Source organism: Phasianus colchicus, chromosome 4 (genome assembly GCF_987193195.1).
Source record: "Phasianus colchicus chromosome 4, bPhaCol1.hap1.1, whole genome shotgun sequence".
Classification (NCBI taxonomy): domain Eukaryota; kingdom Metazoa; phylum Chordata; class Aves; order Galliformes; family Phasianidae; genus Phasianus; species Phasianus colchicus.
The window spans coordinates 71,916,871-71,942,304 of NC_143439.1; the positions used below are offsets into that span (position 1 = coordinate 71,916,871).

At 58.9% G+C, this 25,434-nt stretch overlaps 2 protein-coding genes across 23 annotated transcripts in view; both read right to left on the reverse strand.

Moving 5' to 3' along the window:
- Positions 1-18,973, reverse strand: part of DYSF (dysferlin) — a 63,980-nt gene extending 45,007 nt beyond the window's left edge. For 9 of the 20 annotated variants that reach the window (XM_090139933.1, XM_090139942.1, XM_090139936.1 and 6 more), the window contains exons 1-24: positions 16,310-16,437; positions 11,806-11,861; positions 11,620-11,711; positions 11,137-11,242; positions 9,932-10,336; positions 9,697-9,825; positions 9,441-9,503; positions 9,308-9,358; positions 8,767-8,797; positions 8,390-8,505; positions 8,190-8,316; positions 7,950-8,053; positions 7,720-7,788; positions 7,605-7,648; positions 7,405-7,487; positions 6,443-6,484; positions 5,894-6,009; positions 5,535-5,648; positions 4,856-5,033; positions 3,743-3,867; positions 3,167-3,273; positions 1,522-1,714; positions 248-403; positions 13-144 (exon numbers count right to left, since the gene is read on the reverse strand). In XM_090139933.1, coding sequence (XP_089996059.1) covers positions 13-144; positions 248-403; positions 1,522-1,714; positions 3,167-3,273; positions 3,743-3,867; positions 4,856-5,033; positions 5,535-5,648; positions 5,894-6,009; positions 6,443-6,484; positions 7,405-7,487; positions 7,605-7,648; positions 7,720-7,788; positions 7,950-8,053; positions 8,190-8,316; positions 8,390-8,505; positions 8,767-8,797; positions 9,308-9,358; positions 9,441-9,503; positions 9,697-9,825; positions 9,932-10,336; positions 11,137-11,242; positions 11,620-11,711; positions 11,806-11,861; positions 16,310-16,400 — 2,730 coding nt within the window. In that variant the 5' untranslated portion in view covers positions 16,401-16,437. Of the gene's footprint in view, positions 1-12; positions 145-247; positions 404-1,521; positions 1,715-3,166; positions 3,274-3,742; positions 3,868-4,855; positions 5,034-5,534; positions 5,649-5,893; positions 6,010-6,442; positions 6,485-7,404; positions 7,488-7,604; positions 7,649-7,719; positions 7,789-7,949; positions 8,054-8,189; positions 8,317-8,389; positions 8,506-8,766; positions 8,798-9,307; positions 9,359-9,440; positions 9,504-9,696; positions 9,826-9,931; positions 10,337-11,136; positions 11,243-11,619; positions 11,712-11,805; positions 11,862-16,309; positions 16,438-18,854 lie in introns of those variants that run through there. The other 11 variants (XM_090139947.1, XM_090139945.1, XM_090139943.1 and 8 more) reach the window with 6 other exon arrangements.
- A 754-nt stretch (positions 18,974-19,727) lies between these two features.
- ZNF638 (zinc finger protein 638) overlaps positions 19,728-25,434 on the reverse strand; it is a 35,955-nt gene continuing 30,248 nt past the window's right edge. For 2 of the 3 annotated variants that reach the window (XM_031588684.2, XM_090139952.1), the window contains 3 exons: positions 23,679-24,600; positions 22,787-22,905; positions 19,728-22,676 (listed from right to left, as the gene is read on the reverse strand). In XM_031588684.2, the coding sequence (XP_031444544.2) occupies positions 22,620-22,676; positions 22,787-22,905; positions 23,679-24,600 (1,098 nt within the window). In that variant the 3' untranslated portion in view covers positions 19,728-22,619. The remainder of the gene's footprint in view (positions 22,677-22,786; positions 22,906-23,678; positions 24,601-25,434) is intronic. The other variant, XM_090139953.1, reaches the window with a different exon arrangement.

Genomic DNA, 25,434 nt, shown 5'->3' on the forward strand with positions numbered 1-25,434 from the left:
GCAGATGCTCACTGTTTCAGCAAAGACGGAGAGCCTCCCCTCAGCGAATTGGTTGAACTCCTTCTCGTCAACAGAGAGCCCAAACCAGAGCTGGACGCGGATCTGGGCTGGGATCCGTGGCCCCATCGCCTCCTCCTGGGGGTACTGCAGAAAGAGCCGCGCAGAAAACAGGAGAGCGGTCCCAGGGAGCTGCCCCGGGGTGCACGAGGAGCTGAGGTCTGCACGTGCATGCAGAAAGGCCACGAACCTTCAGGAAGATGGTCTGCAGCTTGCCACAGTTCCTACCGCAGTAGCTGGGGTGACCACGGGAGTAGAGCACCTCGTGGGCCGGCACGCGGGCGTAGGCAACGCGCTTCTCGCCCCGCAGCATCCAGATCACCACGTCTGGGAGGCTGTTCTGCGGCTGCAGAGGGGTGCAGGCGTTACAGAGTGATGGAGACACCTGACCCCAGGGATTCCAGGCCCTATCGCCAGCCTCCAGCCTATAGGGCTGAGCATCCCGGCCCCGCATCCCGCCCAGGTGGTGGCTATCCGTTCGCATTGGGAATCAAAGCAACACGAAGTGCCAGATGGAAGAAGAACAGACCATGACACCTCTGGGCTCACACAGCTCTTAGTGCACTCAGTTGGAAGGAGACCCATAGTCCAACCTCTTGTTTTAAGATCAGCTACGGGATGTGATGTGTAAAAGAAAGCTCAGGAAATAAAATGAGCAGGTGAATATTCCAGCTAGTGCTGGAATCCTGGTCACTGCTACACCTTCCCTGTGGTGTGTGGTCACGGATCTCTTTGGCACATGAAGCCCCACTGACTTTCAGGACTCCACATAATCTGCCATGTAAAAAGAAACCCAAATCTGTAGTGGTAAACAACAAAAAAGATGCATGAGTTACCTGAAACCCATTCTGCTGAATATTATTATTCCTCAGCCTTTTATCAGGTTTCCCAACCCTGATTCTGCACGAGAAGCCCCACTGCCAAGAGCTTCACTGGCCAACATGGCCAGAAAGTAGAAGTCACCACTGTGAGGTGTTGGATAATCTAAGATTGGAGTTTGATAATGACTGTGATTGGAGCTAAATGAGTGAGTTTGATCGGATGGTCTTTGGAGGACCCTTCCAACTCAAAGGACCCTATGATGACACTCCCAAATGTCACTTGATTGCTTCTTGTCTCTCCAATACACATCGAGCATGTTCAGTGGATTGGTTGGACTCCTTCTCATCAACAGAGAGCCCAAACCAGAGCTGGACGCTCTGCTTCTATTGATGTTTTGAATTTGATCATTGTATGTCTCTCAACTCACCGTTTCCTCCCTCTTTTAGCACCAAGGCAAAACAAGCAAAGCATGGCCTCTAAAAGTCCATCACAGAACCAAACCTCCTGCTTTGAGCAACAGCTGCTCAGGCCAACACCATCAGCCTCTCTACACCGAGTGCCACCACCCCATGAAACCTCACTGGTAGGTAACAGCAGGGTGGTGGCAATCCTCACGTGGGGACTGGGACATGGTGGCGTTACCTCCTCAGCCATGGCACGCAGCCGGCACAGCCAGTCCTCCGCCTGCTCCAGCACGGCTGGCAGGCTCAGCTCCTCGTGCTTCAGCCTCAGGGCCGCCCGCATCACCTGCTCCATGTTGGTGCTGCGGAAGCGGTACAGGTTCTGGTCCAGGTGTGTGCTGGCCACCTTCCCCAGCACGTCGGGCAGCGGAACGCTGCGGGCAGAGATGTGGTGTGAGCAGCAATCCTGAGCATCACCCTCCTCCCAGAATCCAGAACCACGGGGGGCTGGAAGGGATCTCTGGAGATCCTCCAGTCCAAGCCCCTTAATGCCGGCTCTGTTGGTCAAACTTTGGTCAACTGTTTGCCAACCATTTGTCAACTGCTGGTCAACTACTGATCTTTAGTGACCACTGGACAACTGTTTGTCATCTACTGGTCAATCACTAGTCAACCACTGCTCAACTGATGGTCAACTACCAGTCAATCTTCAATCAACCACTGGTCAACTGTTAGTCAACTGCTGGTCAATCATTAGTCAACCGCTGGTCAACTGTTGGCCAATTTGGTGATCAACTATTTGTCAACCACTGATCAACTGCTGATCAATCATTGGTCAACTGTTGGTCAACCATTGCCCACCAGGTCACCCAGACCACGCACACACAGCATCAATTGATTCAAGCTGCTGGATGAAGGAAGATTTCAGAATTTCCAGCCCAAGCCATTCCATGGTTCTATGACCTTTCAGGATGTTTCCAACCCAAACTCAAGCCATCCCATGGCTCTCTGATCTTTAAGGACCTCTCCAACCAACCATTCCATGGTTCTCTGATCTTTAAAGACCCTTCCAATCCAAGCCACTCAGCATGAGAGCTACCTGAGCCAGGTGAGGCACTGGATTTTGCTGCTATTCCTCTTTCCCCAACTGCACCCATCACAGTGCCTCTTCCAGCCCTTCTCCTTTCCCAGGACCTTTGTGAAAAGGTCTGGAGAACACTTGAGCCTTTCCACCAGGACAGGGAAGCACTGGAGGCAGTAGGGCTGTCCCACTGCTCCAAAATCCAGCCCAAGCTCCTTCTGAACAAACCCTGTGTGTCCCACCATGGCCCCACATCCACACAGCGACCACAGAGAGGTCAGGCTGCACAGAGCCACTCTCTAGTAGAACCACAGGGTCTTCAAGGTTGGAGAAGACCTCTAGGATCACCACCAAGTCCAACCGTGTGTGGGGCAAAACACGTCTCCTTTATGATGCTCAAAAGCAAACAAATGGGGGGGCTGTGAGTACAGACATGTGGCCAGGTGAGCGCGTCCTCCTGGAGCTCTGCACAGCGGGTTCCAGGCTGAAAAGGAGGAGGCACCACCTCCCCACCATGAAGGCCAGGGGGTGACGTGGGGACAGCGGTCCCAGCAGGTGTGGTGACATCATGGGCCGCCAAGAGGGACAGATTTGTCCCACGGTGGGAGATACATCCATGTCACCCAACCCAACACCTCCATCTCTGGCCCAACCACCGGCACCCAAGAAACCCAGCGCCTTGCACAGACACACGCAAAGCACACGGAGGTAAAGAAGAAGCAGGAAGTCATTCCTTTCCAAAACAAACAAGCACTCCTGCAACAAAACACAGTGAGAAGCGTCCCGTGAGAGGTGGCAGAAATACCTGCAGTCTGCAACGACGTCGTCCATCAGCTGGGCACCCAGGGACTGCAGCTCGCCCGGCGCGCCGTTGGCCTTGAGCGCAAGGTGGATCCGTTCCAGGTTGGCTTCCTGCACAACACAGGGGTAAGTGCCACGTCCCACCACCCCGGCGTGGCCCCCCAGCTCAGAACCTCCCAGCTGGTCCTACTGAGCCCAGCACTGCTGGGTGGGCTCCACTTGGAGCTCCCATAGCATGGCAGAAATCCCACCCATCGCTCCGAAGGGGAAGGAAGCAATGCTTCCCCCACTGGTTCCCCACTTGGATGAAGCATCCCACTGTCACCCCACAGGATGAGGGTGGTCCCCCCATTTCCCACCCAGCTGCATGACACCGTGCTGTCTGGAAGCCACAAAAGAAAGGAAGCATCCCAGGTTTTGAGTCACAGAGGAGGCACCAGCAGCCCCTGCTGTGGCTCCCACACCTCAAACATAACACCTGGGTCACCACCAAGCCCCACGCCCGACCCCACTAGAGATAAGTTCCATCCCCCCAGTCCCCCATGCACAGAGGGATGCACTGTGTCACCAGGGCACTCACCAGCCTGTCTGCTGCATGCTGGAGGAGGTTCTGAGTGTCGGTTCGGTAGCTGATGTCTTCCCAGTATGAGGACAGCACCACCACGGGCTTCACGTTGCCCCAGGGCAGGTAGTAATACTGGCAACCTGGAGGGCACAGCGCTGGGTGAGCTCGGGGCACCAGGTGATGGCAGCAGGCACCACGTGGTTGGGGCAGGAGCTCAGGGTCCGGCTCTTTTGGACACCCCGTGTGCAACGAGGTCCAAAAGTGCACACAGACCCATCTGCAGCTGCTCCTGTGGAGCGTTGAGGCCAGGAAGCAGCAGCACAACCCTGGGGTGCTGAAGGCATCTGAGCCCAGAGCCCCACGGGAGCCTGGGAAAGGCCACCCCAAAATACCAGCTCTCCCATGAGAAGAAAGGGGCGTTGTTAGGGCCAAGAGGCTCCACAGGAACGCTTAACTCCTGGCTGCCTCCCTCCTTTCCAGTCACATCTTCCCACATGTGCTGGTGCCTTCACACGTTGGCTGATCTTCCAAAGGTCTCCAGTTGGACTTGAAGACTTTCAGTTGGGTTTTGAGGCACTCCAGTCAGGTTCTGAAAACCCCTGGCTGGGTTTTGAAGGCCCCCCTTTGGGTTCTGAAGACCCCTAGTTGGACTTTGAGGACTTCAAACTGAGATTTGAAGGTCTCCCGTTGGGTTTTGAAGGCCTCCCATTGGGTTTTTGATGACCCCAGTTTTGTTTCAAAGGCTACCAGTTGGGTTTAAGGACCTCCAATTGAAATTTGAAGACCTCTAGTTGGGTTCTGAAGGCCTCTATTTGTTTTTGATGACCCCAGTTTTGTTTCAAAGGCTTCCAGTTGGGTTCAAGGATCTCCAATTGAGATTTGAAAGTCTCCTGCTGGGCTCTGAAGGTCTCCCATTGGGTTCCGATGACCCCATTTTGTTTCCAGTTGGGTATGAAGACCTCCAGTTGGGTTTTAAAGGCCTCCTATTTGGTTTTGATGACCCCAGTTTTGTTTTGAAGGCTTCCAGCTGGGTATGAAGTCCTCCAGTTGGGTTTTGAAGGCCTTCAAGGATGGACACCCCACAGCCACCCCCCACCAACGCACAGACAGTCCCTTGGTGCTGCTCACCATCGAACACGGCCCGGCTGTACTGCGTGGTGGAGGCCAAGGGCAAGCAGGTGTTGTCAAACTTGTTGCCATAGTTGCCAATGCTGACCTCAAACTGGATGGCATCGTCCACGTCCTGCAGCATGGTGGCCGAGTAGAAGGCAGCAAAGAGGGAGTACTTCCTCCGCCGCAGGTGCTTCTGCAAGAGGCACAGGAACAGGGAGGAGATGCCACCACTGCCCTCCTATGATGGCCCAACACATGGCAGCACGGCAAAGCCACTGAGATGGAGAGATCAATGCAGGAAAGGAGAACATTATGCGTGTCGACAGAATTTGGGGTGAGATGTTTAAGAAAAATCTAACAGAGGAGGAGACTGGAGCTATGTGTGGAGTGTGGAAAAGGAAGGTCAGTTCTAAAGAGCAGCAGGAGTGCATCTGCAACAGCACTCGAGGTCACAGGGTCGGAGAATCCAAGCTGGAAGGGACCCATGAGGATCATCAAGTCCAACTTGCTGGAGATGGGATTGCTGTTCTTTAACAGCAAATCTCCCGCACATCCACCTTCACTATGGTTTGCTCAGACACAGCAAGGCGGACACCCTGGGATGAAAACGCAGCGGGAGACGCCCTCCAGGAGACCATCAGCTGCAAGACATCCCCCTTCCACGGCCAGCACCAGAGCACAGCAGCCCCATTACCTCCACCCGCAGGATGTCATCTGCAGAGATGTCCTCCACCTTCAGCTCCCCGTGCTCCGCCAGCTTGGTCTCCAGCTCCAGCAGCACCCGGCCGCGGTACGCGACGCCCTCGCCCTTGGGGTAGAGCAGGACAGGGTCAGCAGCCATCGCCCCATCTTTCACCTCCACCTCTGCTCTTGTTGGCTTCACGGCAGAGGTCAGAGCAGCAGCGCTATTTCAGTGCCAGGAGGAGTTTAGCCAGCAGGACAGAGCGCACAGCATGGGCTCCTGCTAACAAAGCCAGGCAGGGTTAGCAGAAGCAGGAAGGAAGGAAGGAAGGTTAATTTATTTTGGGCAGTGCTGGGAAGGAGCTGATTCACCTTTCCTAAATTGAGCGCCTCGTACGGGTCGGGGAAGCCGGTGAACTCGCGGGGGCTGCCATACAGGTTGATGTAGCACGGGCCAAAGGTCGGCAGGAAGCCCAGCCCGTCATCCACTGCAGGGCACAGGAAAGGGGATGTCAGGGACCCATGGGCAGAGTGCCACGTCCCTGCAAACACCTTCTGCCAGGACAGGGAAGGTGCTGGCAACTGTGCGGGGCATCCCTGGGCTGGGAGCTGCGTGGATTTAGGGCTGCGCTGTGCCACGAGGCAGCGTGAGCCGTGAGCGCTGCTCCCTTCTGGACACCTCAAGCAGATGAGCAGCGAAGAGGCAGATCCACGTGCGCCGAGCTCCAGCACAACACCAGACCCCGGCCACTCAGTGTGCAACACACTGTCACCCTGAGACCTCCAGCACCGCCGCTGCCCAGCAGGGATACCCCAAAACCACCGGAGGGATGGCAGCGCAGCCCCTCCCCGGGCACCACACACCCTAAAGGAAAGAAGTTACCCAAGTGCCCTCAAACCAAGAGGCTCTAAAGGACGTACAGTCCGAGGCTTTCAGAGGCTTCGCGAGAGCAGGAAACGCATCTGGAGCGTAAAGAGATGGAGAGAGGTCAGGAGGAGGAGCAGGAAGGTTGTGGGACAGGAGGAGGCGATGGGAAAAGCAGATGTTGCTGGGGGATTTGGTGCCAACAGAGAAGCAGGGAGGCTGCAACACGGCCATGCAGCCCTCCAGGGAGGTTGCAGAGTGCACACGGACTGAGACAGGATGCAAAGCCTCCTGTGCAATGCAGCTCTGCAGCAATCTCTTCCTATGGCCACAGGAGGAATGAAGGTCTGCAGGACCAGGAACCAGGAGGGATGGCCGCCAAAACAACACAGCACAAGGCCAGGGGATGGATGGAGTCACCACCATGGGATGGATGGAGTCAGCATGCAGGGGAGGTGGAGTCACTGTGCAGGGTGGATCGAGCGACCTCATAGGACTCAGAGCCACCACCATGCAGGATGGATGTAGACACTACCATGGGATGGACAGAGCTACCAGGCAGGGTGAATGGAGCCAGCACCATACAGAACAGATGGAACCACCATCACCACAGGATGGATGGAACCAAGACCATATAGAATAACCAGAGCCACCACCATGCAAGATGGACACGTCATCATGGGATGAATGGAGCCACCACCACAAGACAGACGGAGCCACCACCACCGAATGGATGAACACAGACAGCACCATGGGATGGATGGAGCCACCACCACGGGATGGATGGAGACATCACCACGGGATGGACAGAGTCCCCACCATGGGACGGACGGAGCCAGCACCATGTAGGATAAAGAGAGCCAGCCCCATGCCCCTACCCGTGCCCCCATTTCTGCCCCAGTGGTCAGGCAGAGCCCACCCTGCCCGTTCCCTCTTCCAAGCCAACGCTGAGCTCCAGCTGTGAGCACGCCATGCTCCCCAGGGCCGTGCACAGAGCCCCATCCCACCACCCACTCACCCTCCAGCTCCCCGCCGGGCGCAGAGATCTTGGACATGCAGAGGTAGGCGGTGCCGACGACGTCGTTGTGCGTGAGACGGTCCCTGGAACACAGCCCACGTCTCAGCGCACCCCGGGTGCCCCCCAATCCATCAGCGCATCCCCTCCCCAGCTCCTCCTGTTTTATAGGGTCCCTGCCCCATCCCCTCCCCGCAGCTCACCAGTCAGTCACCCGGATCTTCATCTTCTCGCACATGGAAGGGAACTGGGGACAGAGAGGAGCAGTGAGTGGTGGCCGGGGGCAGTGGGGCGGTGAGGGGTGGGCACCGCGCTCACCATCACCGGCAGCGTCAGGCACTGGTTCCACTGCGGGTTGGCATTCTTCTCCAGGATCCTCGAGAAGAGCTGGAGGGGTGGGAGCAGGGATTGGTCTCCCCCCGGTGCAGGGAAGCCCCACACCCCAGAGGAGACACAACCCTGGCACAGCCCAGCCTCTGCCCCGACAGCATCCCCATGCGACGTCCCCCCGTCCCCAGCCCAGAGGCGCAGAGCCGTGCCCCACTCACCGTCTTCCCCGCGAAGCTGACTTCCACAAAGGGGTCAACCAGGTTCTTCTTGTTGCTCTCAAAGCCAAAGATCTGCCGGACGTTGTCCATGACGGCGTCGTCCACTGCAAGGGGAGAGGTCTGCTGGGTGGGCTGCGATGTGCAGCACCCATGGGTGCTCCGTCCCACACATCGAGACCGAGTGCCACCCCCAGCACCCAACAGCCCGCCACGACGCCACGGCACGGAGCCACCACTCACTCTGGGGCAAATCTTCAGCTTTGAAGATCTTCAGGCAGAACTGAGCCCCTCGCAAGGTGACCCCCGTGGGACGCAGGAGGTTCCCCTCGATGTCTTCCTTGTCTTCAGAGACCTCCTTCTTCTCCACCTGCAGGATGGCCATCAGGTCAGTGCACCAATCCAGATGGCAGCAGCTGAAGCCCCCCAGCACTGATACTCACAGGAGCTTCGTCCCCGGGCCCCAGCACGAGCAGGCTGACCTTCAGGTATCCTTTTGCCCCTGCTGTGAAGTCCTCCGGGTCGGAGAGCAGCAGCCACCGCCTGAGGATCGCGTGTTCTGGGGGGGACATGGGGTGGTGTGGTGGGGCAGCGCTGAATTCCCTCTGCTGGCCTCCTATCTGCTAAGCTCCCCGTGTTTAATTGTCACGCTTGGAAGGGATGGGGGTGGGAAATGTTTAATAGGCATCATTTTGTCCCTTCTTTATGGACCTCATCCCAAATTGAATCCGTGTGGATACACCCCCCAGGAAGGGGCGATGGGGGGGGGAACACCTCTGCCTTTCCTATGGGAACGCGTGGGGGTGGACACAGAACTCACTGGGCTCCGAGTAGATGCTCTCAACGTCCATCTGTGAGACACAGAGAGAGAAAATCACAGAATCAGTGCATTGGTAAGGTCAGAAATGATCCTTGAGATCACCGAGTCCAACCACCAGCCCATCGCCGCCCACAGAACCACCGAATCATTCAGGTTGGAGAAGACCCCCAAGGTCATTGAGTCCAACCACCAACCCATCACCTCCATGACTCCCTCATGGCATCATCTGGGTTGGAGAAGACCTGCAAGGTCATCCAGTCCAACCACCAACCCATCACCTGCATGTCCACTCAATTATGGAATCATTCTGGTTGGAAAAGACCCCAAGGTCATCGAGCCGACCCCTCCCCGCCGTGCCCAGACACAGAATCACACAACGACAGAAGCATAAAGGCTGAAGGAGGCCTCCAAGACCCCCAAGTCCAACCCCAACCCACCCAGCTCCCAGAATCAGAGTCACAAAGGCTGGAAAAGACCTCCAAGATTGCAGTCCAACCACCCACCCATCGCCACCCCACGAGCAGATGGGAGGGATCCCTACCCGAAACTCCCCGATCACCGCGTCCATCCGGAAGGAGCGCGAGTCCAGGACCTGCGGGGGGAGCAGTGAGCCCAGGGGGGAGCAGAGCCACATCCCCGGGCTGGGGATGGGGACACGGCGTGGGAGGGCTCACCGTGATGAAGATGGGCACGTCGAACAGCTCAGCCGGCGACTCGAAGACGTTGAAGAAGAAGGTCTGTGGGGAAGAGGGGCACTGGAGCGTGGCACTCCCAGCACGGGGCGCCGGGATGTTCCAGTATGGAGCTGGCCCACCCTGCCCCACGCATGGTCGGGGTGGGCGGGGTGATGAGGATGGGCCTGGCGGTGGAGATGAAGCCCAGTTGGGTGCATTTGGGTTCAACCACCCCCTCCCAGCATCCCCCCCTCACCTCGTCGAAGCGGGGGCTGTTGCCTTTGCGTATCCTGGTCCTCTTGGTCTGCCCCGCCGCCGTCACCTTCACCACAGGGCGGATGTGAACGCCGGGCAGCTGCCGGGCCTCGATCACCCGAACCCGGATCTGGGGGGAGGGCGGAGGAGGGGTCGGCCCGGCCTCAAGGGGACACCTCGGGGTCGCCTCGCAGGTGACGACACCCGGGGTCAGTTCCGACCTACGGGGGTCTCACCTGGAAGTCCTGCGGTTTGTTGGACAGCGGTTTTTTGGGCGAGCTCCTCCTGCGCCTCACCCCACGGCCGCGGGGAGCCGGGGGTCTGTGGGGCAGCGAGGGCGGCTCCGAGCCTGGCGGCCCCGAGGATGGGGGCTCCAACTCGTCCCCTGTCACCGCCTGGTCCTCCCCCTCCTCCTCGGTGGCCGCTTCTGCGCGGGGCGGGAGGCAGGGAGGTTGCTGCGGGTCCCCGGCCGCTGTGGGGTGGGCTATGGGGGACGCGTCCCCCCGTGCAGCCCCCGCATTACCAGTGAGCGTGTCGGGCTCCGCCACCGCCGCCGGGGCTGCCTCAGGGGGGGCTGGGGGAGGGAATAGGGGGGCAGCGCCCGGGGGAGGGGTGTAGGAGACCTGCAGGATGAGGGAAGCCTGGGGAAATGGGGAGAGTCGTCACACATCCCCACCCCACTGCCGTGTCCCCATCCCACTGTGTCCCCACTTCATCACCATGTCCCCATCCCATCGCCAAGTCCTCTTCCCACTGTGCCCCCATCTCAATGCAATGTCCTCATCCCACTGCCGTGCCCCCACCCCACTGTGTCCCCATTTCACTGCCCCATCCCCACCCCATTGCCCCATCCCCACCCCATTGCATCCCCATCCCGTTGTGTCCAAACTTCATTACCATATCCCCATCCCACTGTGCCCCCATCCCACTGCCATGACCCTATTTCACTACTGCATCCCCATCCCTGTGCCATGTTCCTGTCCTACTGACACATTCCCATCCCAATGGGTTTCCATCCTTGTGTCATACCCCCATCCCATCATGTCTCCATTTTTTTGCCATGTCCCCATCCCACTGTGTCCTCATCCCATTGCCACATCTCCATTTCATCGTCACGTCCCCATGCCATTGCCATGGTTCCCATCCCATTGCCATACCCCCATCCCATCGTGTCCCCATCCCATTGAGTCCCCATCCCATTGCATCCCCATCCCATTGTGTCTCTGTCCCATTGTCACATCCCCATCCCATTGCGTTCCCATCCCACTGCCATGCCCCCATCCCATTGAGTCCCCATCCCACTGAGTCCCCATCCCACTGAGTCCCCATCCCATTGCGTCCCCATCCCACTGCCACGTCCCCATCCCATTGAATCCCCATCCCATTGTGCCCCCACCCCACTGAATCCCCACCCCACCCCCATCCCCATATGGTCCCTCACCCCAGTGTTCTGCTTCTTGTTATCCAACAACGGGACATCATAGGATGCTGCCAGGCTGGGTGAGGACAGCACATCCCGAAGGGGAACTCGAGCTTCTCCCAAAAACCTGTAGGGTCAGCGGGGTTAGAGGTGGGGGGGGGGGTTGGGCAACCACTACAAATTCCACATCCAATGGGAATTCTGCTCTCATTTCCTTCCCCCCCTCCACCCCGTCTCCTTTCGTTTCCTCCGCAGACAGCAGAAGGACAAAGGGAAAAGGGGGGGGGGGGGACAGCAAACAACCCAAATCTTTGTGTTCCCCCCCAAAAAATGCCACATTGCTTTCTTCCTACTCTTTCAACCCACAAGGGTCGATCCTAAATTCCACAACCCTCCCCCCAGGCTCCGTTTTGCAAAGCCACTTTGTGCACACCCCAGGCTTTGCAAATCGGAGCCATGGGGGGGAATATTGGGATCAAAGCCTTCCCCCCCCTTTTTCCTCACCTATTCCTCCCCACGGTCTCATGGTCCTTCACAACAACACAAAGCTCAGAGCCCAGGTCCAAAGCAACGCCCTTCAGATCCCACTCGAAACCCTATAAAGAGAGAAGAGCTCCAGAGCGTCGGAATAGGGTTTATAGGATCCGCTCCGATCCCCTTCTAGGATCGGGATGGAAAGATCACACTCACCTCGTTCCATACGGGGTTGATGCTGTTCTTGATGACCTTCGTCTTCTTCTTCACCCCTACAACACACGTGGGGTGTGTGGGAACGGCCCCAAAACTCAGCTCCCACCCCGTGCACGAGGGGGAGGAACAACGGGGTTCTCCATTATGGAGGCTGTGCCTCAGTTTCCCCGTTAATCCCATATTCTGAGCCTGTTTCCCACTGACCCCATATTCTGTGCCCCAGTTCCTCCACAGATCCCATACGCTGTGCTTCAGTTTCCCCATAGATCCCATATGCTGTGCCTCACTTCCCCACTGATCCTACAACGCCTCAGTTTCCCCATAGTTCCCATACGTTGTGCCTCACTTTCCCTACTGACCCCATATTCTGTGCCTCAGTTCCCCATAGATCCTACACACAATGCCATAGATCCCATATGCTGTGCCTCAGTTTCCCCACTGACCCCACACACTGTGCCTCAGTTCCCCCACAGATCCCATATGTTGTGCCTCAGTTTCCCCACTGACCCCATATGTTGTGCCTCAGTTCCCCACAGATCCCATATGCTGTGCCTCAGTTTCCCCACAGATCCCACACACTGTGCCTCAGTTTCCCCATTGACCCCACATTCTATGCCTTGGTTCCCCCATAGATCCTACACGCAATGCCTCAGTTTCTCCACAGATCCCATATCCTGTGCCTCAGTTCCCCACTGATCCTACATGCAGTGCCTCACTTCCCTCACAGATCCCATACTGTGCCTCAGTTTCCCCACAGATCCCATATTCTGTCCCTCAGCTTCTCCATAGATCCCACACTCTGTGCCCGTTTCCCCACTGATCCCATACGCTGTGCCTCACTTCCCCCACAGATCCCATATACTGGGCCTCAGTTTCCCCATAGATCCCATATGCTGTGCCTCACTTCCCCACTGATCCTACAACGCCTCAGTTTCCCCACAGATCCCATACACTGGGCTTCAGTTTCCCTACTAATCCCACATTCTGTGCCTGTTTCCCCACTCATCCCATATGCTGTGCCTCAGTTCCCCCATAGATCCCATATTCTGTGCCTCAGTCCCCCACAGATCCTACACACCATAACTCAGTTATCCCACAGATCCCACAACCTGTTCCTCAGTTCCCCGCTGACCCCATATGCTGTGCCTCAGATAACCCGCAGATCCTATACACAAAGTCTCAGTTCCCCATAAATCCCACATGCTGTGATACAGTTCCCCCACAGATCCCATATGCTGGGCTTCAGTTCCCCCATCAATCCTACACACAACGCCTCAGTTTCCCCGCTGATCCCATACCCTGTGCCTCAGTTCCTCTGTAGATCCTACATGCTGGGCCTGTTTCCCCATAGATCCCATACTCTGTGCCTCAGATCCCCAACAGATCCCACATGCTGTGCCCTACTTCCCCACTGATCCTACAACGCTCAGTTTCCCCATAGATCCCATATGTTGTGCCTCAGTTCCCCCACTGATCCCATACCCTGTGCCTCAGTTTCCCCATAGATCCTACACACCGTGCCTGTTTCCCCACTGACCCCATACCCTGCACCAGTTTCCCCACAGATCCCACACACTGTGCCTTACTTCCCCCACAGATCCCATATGCTGTGCCTCACTTCCCCACTGATCCTACAACGCCTCAGTTTCCCCACGGACCCCATACACAAGGCCTCAGTTCCTCACAGACCCTACACACAGTGCCATAGATCCCATATGCTGCACCCCAGTTTCCCACTGACCCCATATTCTGTGCCTCAGTTACCCCACAGATCCCATACCCTGTGCCTCAGTTTCCCATTGACCCCATACACTGGGCCTCAGTTTCCCCATAGATCCTACACACCATGCCTCAGTTCCTCCACAGATCCCATATGCTGGGCCTCACTTCCCCACTGATCCTACAACGCCTCAGTTTCCCCACAGCTCCCATGCATTGTGCCCCAGTTACCCCACTGACCCCATACTCAGTTCCCCACAGACCCCACAGCGCTCCTTTGGGGCCGCCCCAGTGCCGGCTATGGGGCAGAGCTTCTCCCCCCCCACAGCAGTGCTGCCCCCAAACCTCAGACCCCAAACCCATCCCAGCTTTGGGGCCGTCGCGTTGTTGGGTTTTTTTTTTCCTTTTTCCTGTGTTTTTGGGGTCGCTGGATTTTGTTTTCTAAGTGTCCTCCCGTTGATCTTTTCCTATTTTGGGATTTCCCAGCATTGCGGGCTCCATCCGGCACCGCACCCCACAGCGGGGCGGCCGGCTGCCAACGGCCCCATTGACCCCATTGACCCCATTGCCATCCCGACCCCCCGGGACGCGGCAGGAAGGGCCGCGCCGCCCCTCCTCGGCCCCTTCCTGTCCTTCGCTTTGGGTTCCTTTACCTAAAAATGGCCATTTCCCATTGCTGGGAGCCACGTCACCCCATTGCTATGGGGCCATCAGTGTTGTAAGGATGAGCCGGCCCCAAAAGCAATGGGGTGGGCACCAGTGGGGTCCTCAGTCACAAATCCTAAGGGGTTCCCATGCTCAGATCTTGGGGTTTCCCATTCACAACTCTTGGGGTGCCCACAGTCACCAATCTCAGGGGTTTCCCCAACATTTAGGGGAACAGAACCCCAATCCCAAAAGATGAACAGATCCCCAGAGCCCACAGCAATGAGATGGATCCTATAGGGTCTTCATTCACAAATGTTGAGGGGTTCCCATGCTCAGATCTTTGGGGTTCCCCATTCATAAATCTCAGGAGGTTCCCATTCACAACTCTTGGGGTGCCCACAGTCACCAATCTCAGGGGTTTCCCCAACATATAGGGGAACAGAACCCCAATCCCAAAAGATGAACAGACCCTAAAAGCCCACAGCCATGGGATAGACCCCTATAGGGTCTTCATTCACTGATGTTGAGGGGTTCCCATGCTCAGATTTCGGGGTTTCCCATTCACAACTCTTGGGGTGTCTTCATTCACAAATCTCAGGGGATTCCCCAACATTTGGGGGAACAGAACCCCAATCCCAAAAGATGAACAGACCCTAAAAGCCCCAGCAATGGGATGGACCCCTGTAGGATCCTCAGTCACAAACCTTAAGGGGTTCCCATGCTCAGACCTTTGGGGTTTCCCATTCACAACTCTTGGGGTGCCCTCAGGCCCCAATCTCAGGGTTCTCCCCAACATTTAGGGGAACAGAACTCCAATCCCAAAAGATGTGCAGCCCCTCAAAGCCCACAGCAATGGGACGGACCTCTATAGGGTCTTCATTCACAAATCCTAAGGGGTTCCCATACTCAGATCTTGGGGGATCCCATTCACAACTCTTGTGGTGTCCTCAGTCACCAATTTGGGGGGGCTCCCTAATATTTGGGGAAACAGAAGCCCCATCCCAAATGACGCCCTGGGGCCCCCAGCAATGGGATGGACCCCTGTAGGATCCTCAGTCACAAACCTTAAGGGGGTCCCATGCTCAGATCTTTGGGGTTCCTATTCATAAATCTCAGGAGGTCCCCATTCACAACTCTTGGGGTGCCCTCAGTCACAAATCTGGGGGGTTTCCCCAGCATTTAGGGGAATAAAACCCCAATCCCAAAGGATACAAACCCCCAGAGCCCCCAGCAATGGGATGGACCCCTATAGGGTCTTCACTCACAAATCCTGAGGGGTTCTCACGCTCAGATCTTGGGGTTTCCCATTCACAAATCTTGGGGTGCCCTCAGGCCCCAATCTCAGGGGGTTCCCCAACATTTAGGGGAACTGATCCCCAATCCCAAAAGATGTGCAGCCCCTCAAACCCCACAGCAGTGGGATGGATTCCTATAGGGTCCTCAGTCACGGATCCTGGGCGTCCCCATTCCCAAATCCCAAGGGATCCTCATTCACAAATCTCAGGGGGTTCCCCAGCATTTAGGGGAACAGAACCCCAATCCCAAAGGATGAACAAAACCCCAGAGCCCACAGCAACGGGACGGACCTCTATAGGATCTTCATTCACAAATCCTGAGGGGTTCCCATGCTCAGACCTTTGGGGTTTCCCATCCGTAAATCTTGGGGTGCCCTCAGGCCCCAATCTCAGGGTTCTCCCCAGCATTTAGGGGAACAGAACTCCAATCCCAGAAGCTGTGCAGCCCCTCAAAGCCCACAGCAATGGGACGGACCCCATAGGATCCTCAGTCCCAGCTCTCAGGCGGTTCTCATCCACAAACCTTGGGGTTCCCCCCCCCAGCCCCCCCACGGAGCACCCAAAGGCGCAGCCCTCTGCTTCCATCACCCGTTTGGGGACCGTGCGCAGCTCCTCCCCTACAAACCCCCTAAAAACAACGGGATCTCCCGCAAACCCCAAACCCAGAAGCAGCACCCCGTCGCTTTGGGATCGCCTCTGCTTCCCGTCGTTTGGGGAGCAGGGACCCCATCCTCTGTACGTGGGAAGGGGCGGGGATGGGGAGGTGGGGGGGCGTAGAGCAGCACGGCTCTATGGGGTTTAGGGGCTCCAAGCCCCCAGCGGCCCCGATGTCCCAGGCTCACCGCGGAAGGTCAGGCTGGCCACAGGGTCGCTCTGTCTGTCCCCCTTCTCGGCGCGGCGCAGCTGGGCGCGCAGCACAACGCAGCGCAGCATGGCCGCACAGCGCAGCGCCGCAACGGGCACAGATGGGCTGGGGGGGGCGGGGGGGCGAGGGGGGGGCAGAAGGGGGGGGCGGGGCCACCGTGTGCAGCTTGGGGGGGGGTGGGATGGGGGACGGCGCGGATGTGGGGGGGGCTGAGAGCTGGGGGGGGGCGTTACTTAAGGGGGGGCACTGCTGGGGGGGCTGAGAAGTGGGGGGGGCGTTATTTAAGGGGATGGCAATCTGGGGGGGGCTGAGAGCTGGGGGGGGTCGTTACTTGGGGTGGCACTGCTGGGGGGGGGCTGAGAAGTGGGGGGGGGCGTTACTTACGGGGGTGGCACTGAAGGGAGGGGGGCTGTCGTTACTTAAGGGGGTGGCACTGCTGGGGGGGTGGGACGTTATTTAAGGGGTTGGCACTGCTGGGGGGAGGCTGAGATGTGGGGGGGGGTCGTTACATAGGGGGTGGCACTGCTGGTGGAGGAGTTACTTAAGGGGGTGGCACTGCTGGGGGGGGCTGAGAGGTGGGGGGGTCGTTACTTAGGGGGTTGGCACTGCTGAGGGGGGGGACTGAGAGCTGAGGGGGGCTCATTACTTAAGGGGGGGGCACTGCTGGGGGGGGCAGCATCCTAGGGCTGTGACGCCACCTACCTGGATGTGCCCCCCCCCATCACTGCCCCCACCATCCGTGGGGCTCAGTGCCTCGTTGGGTGATGGGGGGGAAATCAATTCACTGCCCCCCCAGTTCACTGCCCACCCCCCGTTAGCGGACTCTCCCCCCCCCCCACCCGGTTCATCCCAGGGGGGGTCATTAACCAACCCCCCCCCCGCAGCTGCTCTCGCGGGACCAGAAATAGCGGCGGCTGCGCCTCTGCTGTCACCGCTCAGTTATGCCCCCCCCTCGCCCCCCCCCAGCAGCGTCAGCACTGACAGCCCCTCCTATGGGGGGGGCGGCCTTACTGCACAGAGCGGCCGGTGGGGGGGGGGGGGAATTCTCTGGGACCGCCCCAGCTTAAGATGAGCGCATACAGATGGGACTCCGCAGACTGGGACCCCCCCGCCCCCCCCGTAACAGAGACTCCATATAAAGCCAGCAGCCTGCATTACTCCGCCCTCCCCCCCCCCCATATATCCCCTATTGAGACCCCCCCCCCACACGCCCCCCCCGTTGCACAGAGCGGACCCCCCCCCCCCACTCAGACCCCTGCACATTGATGGGTTTGCCCGGATCCCCCCCCCCCCATAACGTGCCCCCCCCAGGACCCCCATACAGATACAGAACCCTGCAATGGGACCCCATACAGCCCCTCCTAAATGGGACTCCTCGGACCCCCCCCAACAATGACACCCCCCAACAATGACCCCCCCCCTAAATGGGACTCCTGAGATCTCACCCATACTGAACCCCCCCCAAAATGAGACCCCTCCCATACTGAGCACCCAACCCCCTCCAGAACGTGACCCCACCCCATATAAACTCCCCCAAAATGGGACTCGTGGGACCCCCCCCCACAATACAGCCCCCCCCCCTCCCCCAAAATGGTTCTCCCGGGACCCCTCCCATACTGAAACCCCCCCTCCCCAGAATAGGATTCCCTATACAGACCCTCCCCCCCCCGCCCGAAATGGGTCTCCTTGGACCCCTCCCATACTGAACCCCCCCAGAATAGGACCCCCCCCCATACACCCCCCCAAATGGGTCTCCTGGGACCACTCCCATACTGAACCCCCCCCCAACCAGAATGGGACCCCACCCCATACAACTTCTCCCCCCCCCCCCCCCATTAGGACTGAGATCTCTCCCATACTGAACCCCCCCAAAATGGGACCCCTCCCATACCGAACCCCCCCCCCCAGAATGGGACCCCACCCCATACAACTTCTCCCCCCCGCCCCCCCCAGGTGGAACTTCCTGAGATCTCTCCCATACTGAACCCCTCCCCCAGAATAGGACTCCCTATACAGCCCCCCCCCCCCCCAAATGGGTCTCCTGGGACCCCTCCCATACCAAACCCCTCTCCCAGAATAGGAACCCCCCTAAAATGGGACTCCACCCCATATAACCCCACCCCCCAAAATTGGGACTCCTGGGACCCCTCCCATACTGAAGCCCCCCCCCAGAATAGGACCCCCATACAACCCCCCCCCACTGGGTCTCCTGTGATCTCTCCCCTCTGAACCCCCCCAAAATGGGACCCCTCCTATACAGACTCCCCCCGGCCCCCCCAAAATGGGTCTCCTGGGACCCCTCCCACACCGACCGCCCCCCACATAACGGACCCCCCCCACTAAACCAGGACCCCCATACAGCGACCAGACCTCAGACCGTTCCCCACCGCCCAGCGCCCCTCCGTTGGGCGCCCCAGCCCCGCCCCCAGCACAAAAGCTCCGGGGGGGCCCCGCAGCCTCCACGACCCCAACACAACCCAACCCCCCCCCTCCCCGCGCCCCCCCCCGTTCACGCCCCGCACCTCTGAACACGACCCCGCAATACGCATCGCTGATGTCGGCGTCCGGCGTGCGGAGCTCCTCCGCGTGCAGCACGAAGACCCGCAGCATCGCCCCGCACCGCCCCCCCCCCCCACACACCTCCCCGACCCCCCCGCACTGCGGCACACCGCCACCCCCCCCCTCCCAACCCCCACCCCCCCAACCCCTTCGGCCTCTCTTAAAGGGGAACGCACCTCGGTTGCTCCTGCTGCAGCAGCCTCAGTTTCCCCGGCAGCATTAGTACCCCCCCACTATTTAACCCCCCCACCCTATTTAACCCCCCCCAGGGGCTGCCCACTCCCTTTGTGCCCTGGAAGAGCAGCCCGAAGGGAAGATGGGCAGAGCACTTTTTTTTTTGGGGGGGGGTCGGTATGGGAGAGATCTCGAGTCCCAGTTGGGGGGGGGTCTGTATGGTCCTATTCTGGGGGAGGGGTTCAGTATGGGAGAGATCTCAGGAAGTCCCACCTGGGGGGGGAGGGGGGAAGCTGTATGGGGTGGGGTCCCATTGGGGGGGGGGGGGTTCAGTATGGGAGTGGTCCCAGGAGACCCATTTGAGGGGTGTATGGGGGGGGGTTTCTATTCTGGGGGGGTTCAGTATGGGAGGCGTTCCAAGGAGACCCATTTGGGGGGGCATTTTAGGGGGGAGGGGGGGAGTCTGTATGGTGGGGGGGGTCCCACGAGTCCCATTCTAGGGGGTTTATATGGGGTGGGGTCACATTCTGGAGAGGGTTGGGTGTTCAGTATGGGAGGGGTCTCATTCTGGGGGGGGGGGGGGGGGTTCAGTGTGGGAGTGGTCCCAGGAGCCCCATTTGGGGGGTGTATGGGGGGGTCCTATTCTGGGGGGCACAGCACACACGAGGCCCTGGGGGCTGTACAAGGAGGGTGTTTATGGCAGATGAGCAGGGGGGTGGGGGGGGAAGCAGCCCCCCAGCACCCCGATCTTTGGGACACAAACCAAAGCCACCCCCCCGGGGGTGTCAGGCAGTTACAGAGAGCAATGAGGCCTCCGCTGAGCCTCCTCTTCTCCGGACTGAAGGTCCTCCATGTCCCACTGGGTCCTCAAGTCCCATTGGGGTCCCAGTGTCCCATCAGGGTTCTCCATGTCCCATTGGGTCCCCATGTCCCATTGGGGTTGCAGCGTCCCATCGGGGTTGTCCACGTCCCATTGGGTCCCCACGTCCCATTGATGTCCCAGTGTCCCGATGGAGTCCTCCATGCTCCTTTGGGCCCTCATGTCCCATTGGGATCACAGTGTCCCATCAAGGTTCTCCATGTCCCATTGGGGTTCCAGTGTCCCATCGGGGTTCTCCATGTCCCATTGGGTCCCCTTTCTGACCCCATTCCCTTCAGGTAGCTATAGAGAGCAGTAAGGTCTCCCCCAAGCCTCCTCATCTCCACACTCAAGGTCCTCCATGTCCATTGGGTCCCCATGTCCCATTGATGTCCAAGTGTCCTATTGGGTCTTCATGTCCCATTGGGTCCTCATGCTGTCCCCACTCCGTTCAGGTAGTTATAGAGAGCAGTAAGGTCTCCCCCAAGCCTCCTCCAGACTCAAGGTCCTCCATGTCCCATTGGGGTCCTAGTGTCCCATCGGGGTTCTCCAAGTCCCATTGGGTCCCCATGCTGTCCCCACTTCCTTCAGGTAGCTATAGAGAGCAATGATGTCTCCCCTGGACCTTCCTCTTCTCCACACTCAAGGTTCTCCATGTCCCACTGGGTCCTCATGTCCCATTGATGTCCAAGTGTCCCATTGGGTCTCCATGTCCCATTGGGTCCCCATGCTGTCCCCACTCCCTTCAGGTAGCTATAGGGAGCAGTAAGGTCTCCCCCAAGCCTCCTCTTCTCCACACTCAAGGTCCTCCATGCCCCATTGGGTCCCCATGTCCCATTGGGGTCCCAGTGTCCCATCGGGGTTCTCCATGTCCCCTGGTGTCCCCACTCCGTTCAGGTGGCTACAGAGAGCCATGATGTCCCCCCTGAGCCTCTTCTCCACACTGAACCCAGCTCTTCAGCCGCCCCTCACAAGCCGTGTGCTGCAGACCCTCGCAGCTCCGTTCCCTCCTTTCAACCCGCCCCAGGGGCTCACTGTCCTTCTTGCAGTGAGACAGAGCTGCGTGCAGGGACAGTCACTGCCCTGTTCCCGCTGGCTCTGATGCAATTCAAGATGCCATCGGCCTTCTTGGCCACCCGGTCACACTGCTGGCTCGTGCTGAGCAGAGCACCGATCAACACCCCCAGCTCCATTTCCTCTGTGCAGTCCTCCAGCCACCCGCCCCAGTCCTGCAGCACTGCCTGGGGTTGTTGTGGCCGAAGTGCAGGACCCGGCATCTGGCCTTGTTGAACCTCATCCCATTGGCTTCAGCCCAGCTCTCCAGCCTGTCCAGATCCGTCTGCAGGGCCTCGCCACCCCCAGGCACATCCACACTTCCAGCCAACTTGGTGCCATCCGCAAACTTACAGGGGGCACTCAGTGCCCTCATCCAGGTCGTCACTAAAGATCTTGCAGAGCACCGACCCTGCGGAACACCAGTGGCTGCCAGCTGGATTCAGCTCCATTCACCTCTGCTCTCCGTGCGCTGCCTTCCAGCCAGTTCCTGACCCAGCCAACAGCACACCTGTCCCAGCCACGGGCTGCCAGCTCCTGCAAAATGCTGGGGAGACATGTCAAAGGCTTGCTGAAGTCCAGGCACACTGCGTCAACAGCCTTCCCTCGTCTAGCAGACGGGTCACTGGATGATGGAAGGAGATCAGGTTGGTCAAGCAGGACCTGCTGGTGAGCCCATGCTGGCTAGGCTTCATCCCCCAGTTGCCTTCCTGGCACCGAGGTCAGGCTAACAGGCCTTCAGGTCCCCAGATCCTCCTTACAGCCCTTCTTGGAGATGGGAGTCACGCTGGCAAGCCTCCAGTCTTCTGGGACCTCACCAGTCAACAAGGAGCGCCGGCAGATAACAGCAAATGGCTGGGCTATCAGCTCCGCCAGGGCCATCCGGGTCTTGGGTGGATCTCATCCGGCCCCGTGGACTCGTGGCAGCCCAGCAGGAGTCGTAACAGCCAGCAGGAGTAGTAAATGATGAGCTGAAGCCCCACAAGGTGCACAGCAAACGGCCACAAGGCCACGGATGGCTGCACGGCCCTGGAGAGCATCGGGTCCCCCCCAGGGCGATGAGACACTCCATGATGCTCCCAGGGATGGGGGGCCTGGTGGGAACCAGAGCCCTGCCTCCAGCAGCTGGGGGGTGCAGGCAAGCATAAGGGACCCCCCCCAAGATGAACTGAAGACCCACAGCACGCATAGGAAACTTGGGCACAAGCCATGGGTCACCCAGAGCACTGCAGGGCCCCCCAGACGTGATGGGATGCTCAGGAGATGGGGGTCCCAATAGAAACCAGAGCCCCCCCCCAGCAGGCAGGGGTGCAGGCAGGCATAAGGGAACCCCCAGGTGATGCGTGGAGTGCACTGAACCAACTCCAGGACCCCGGGTGGGGGCAGGGTGGGGGGCAGGGGGAGGCACAGCACACACGAGGCCTTGGGGGCTGTACAAGGAGGGTGTTTATGGCAGGGGGGGGAGCAGCTCCCCAGCACCCCGATGCTTTGGGACACAAACCAAAGCCACCCCCTCTCCCCCCCCCTGTGGGTGTCTCAGTCTGGCTCTGTACAACACCAACAGAGCACACGAAGGCAGCCGGGCCCCACGCTGGATGGGATGGAAGGATGGAAGGATGGAGGCTCCTCTCCTCTCCTCCCGTCACCTCGGGCTGTGCTCAGCCCCACTGCTCTCCTCCTCCTGTGTGGCCATGAACCTCTGCAGGAAGAAGGGCACAGTGAGTGGGCAGCCCCCCCAGCTCAGTGCAGCCCCCCCAGCCCTGTGCAGCCCCCCCAGCCCCGTGCAGCCCCCCCCAGCCCCCAGCTCACCTCTGCGTTCTGCTGGTGCAGCGCCGTGCGGCAGTGATTCTTCACTGAGGTCTCATCTGAGTAGAACAAGGAGCAGATTTGGCAGAAGAAGCCGGCCTTGGGGAGGAGGTAATCCAGATCTGAAAAGGATGGCAGTGAGCGGAGGGCTGTCCTGGCCTTTGGGATGCGGGAAACAGCTTTTGTGGGCACCCACAGCCTCAACGGGGAACCTGTTCAGTGCTTCACATGGAATCACAGAATGGCCTGGGTTGCAAAGGACCACAATGATCACCCAGTTCCAACCCCCTGCTGTGTGCAGGTCGCCAACCAGCAGCCCAGGCTGCCCAGAGCCACATCCAGCCTGGCCTTGAATGCCTGCAGGGATGGGGCATCCACAGCCTCCTTGGGCAACCTGTCCCTCACGAAGAATGCCTTCCCTATTACCCAGTCTAAATCTACCCCCTTTAAGCTTAAAGCCATTTCCCCTCATCCTGTCAACTACCTGCCCTTATAAATTCCCTCCTCAGCTTTCACACAGGCCCCTTCAGGTCTGGAAGACCACTGTATGGTCTCCTTTGAGCCTTCTCCATGCAGCACAGCCCCAGCTCCCTCCCCGTCCCCATAGCAGAGGTGTTCCAGCCCTGCTGTGGCTCCCAGCACAGCAGGCTCAGCCATCCTTCAGCCCCTGCCTGCCTGCTGGGCTCAGATGTCACAGCCTGCAGCTCCCTGGGTTATCTATAGCTCTCCCCTCCCAGCTCCCTTACACCTTTCTTAACCCTTTCCTGACTGCACACTGCACACAGACCCATTCTGCAACTCTCATCCCCACGCATCTCCCTTTGTCCCTTCCCCACGCAGTCATTCCAGGCACCAGATTCCTGTTCCCCTCTGGCAGCTACCAGCAGCTCCTCACCTTTTGATTTGGAGGCTGCACTTTCCTCTTCCTCTGGATGAGCACTGCCCAGAACTTCCATCTCTTCTGGCCCTGCAACAGCAACAATGTCCTCCTCTTCTGGTCCTGCAGCTGCAGCCATTTCTTCCTCTGGTCCCACAGCAGCAGCAGCATTTTCCTCCTTGTCTTCACCTTCCTTTGGGTTTTCCCCTGGCAAAGCGCTTTCTTCCTCCTCATCCTCCTCCCCAACCTCGTCCACCGTAACAAAGTTCAGCTCCTCCTTCAGACGGTTGAAATCAGCCAGGAAATCATCTTCGTCCTCGTTCGCCTCATCCCACGCCGCGCCGTCGTCCTCGTGGTCCTCGCGGATCTCATCCACCGTCACCAAGGCGCTGGGATCGTCGGGCACCTGGCAGGGATCCTCAGCGCCGCCCTTCTCCTCCTCCTTCTGCTTCTCCTCCCCGCTCAGCTCCGTGGGCTCATTCAGCGGCAGCTCCTCCACCTCCCCGATTTCATCCACAGTCACCAAAGGCTCCGGCTTCAATCGCCGCCCTTCCGAAGCGCAGCCGTCCCTCCGCGAGCCGCCCTGCTCCTGCAGCTCATCCAAGGTGAGGAGCACCCGCGGCTCCTCGCCCACCTCGGCCAGCAGCTCCTCCTCCTCCACCACCTCGTCCACCACCAGCATGCCCAGCTGTGCGCCAGCCTCCTCCTCCTCCTCGCCGATCTCATCCAACATGACGAAGGACAGCTGGCTCTCGGCGAGGCGCTGCGGGGAGCTCCTCTCCTTCCTCCTCTTGGAGCTGGGCTCCGAGGTGCTCCTGGAACACTCCTTCCTCTTCCCCTTGGGCTGACTGTGCTGTGTTTTAACGGGAGGTTCGCTTTCCTCTATCACCTCGTCCACAGTAACAAACTCGTCCAGGTTGAATGGGAACAGCTCTTCTTCCTGGGAAGGGGAAAAGCACGGCTTTAACCGAGTGCGGCACTGCGCAGCGCCACAGCCACCTCCGTGCTCAACGGGAGGCACCCACAGGGCAGCCAAAGGAAGGGATGGACACACAACAGCCAGGGCAGGATCCCCATCCCACGTGGGATGGATGGAGGGAGGGATGGAGGGAAGGAGGGAGGGAGGGAGGGAGGCACAACCCAACCAGGGCAGGCTTCCCAATCCATGTGGGACTGGTGAAGGAAGGGATGGAGACACAACCAACCAGGGCAGGATCCCCATCCTATACGGAAGGGATGGAGGAAGGAGGATGGAGGGAGGAGGGATGGAGGGAGGAGGGATGGAGGGAGGAGGGATGGAGGGAGGAGGGATGGAGGGAGGAGGGATGGAGGGAGGAGGGATGGAGGGAGGAGGGATGGAGGCACAACCAGGCAAACATCCATCAAACCAACCAAGCAGATGCCCCAGATCTCAGCATTCACCTGTAGGAAATGCAGTGAACTCCTGACTGCCTCCATGGTGGCCCTCCCTCCCACAGCCCCACGTTCCTACTTCCATTTCTTCTGTGTATGATTTGAAATTTTTTTTTTTTTTTTTTTTTGCAAAACTTTTTGTCCCACCATCGAGTGTTGATGGTGCCCAACACACAGGAGGGAGAAAGCCCTGCTAGGGCAGGACTTTAAGGCCAAGGCAGAAGCACTGACTGAGAGCTGAGCCCATCAGCTCCAGGCTGTTCTTCACACCAAAACGGAGACAATACGTAGAGCCCCTGGGAAATACCTCTGCGTGGAAGGGGAACGTGGATGGAGAAGTTCTGATCTCCTCCTGTTCTAC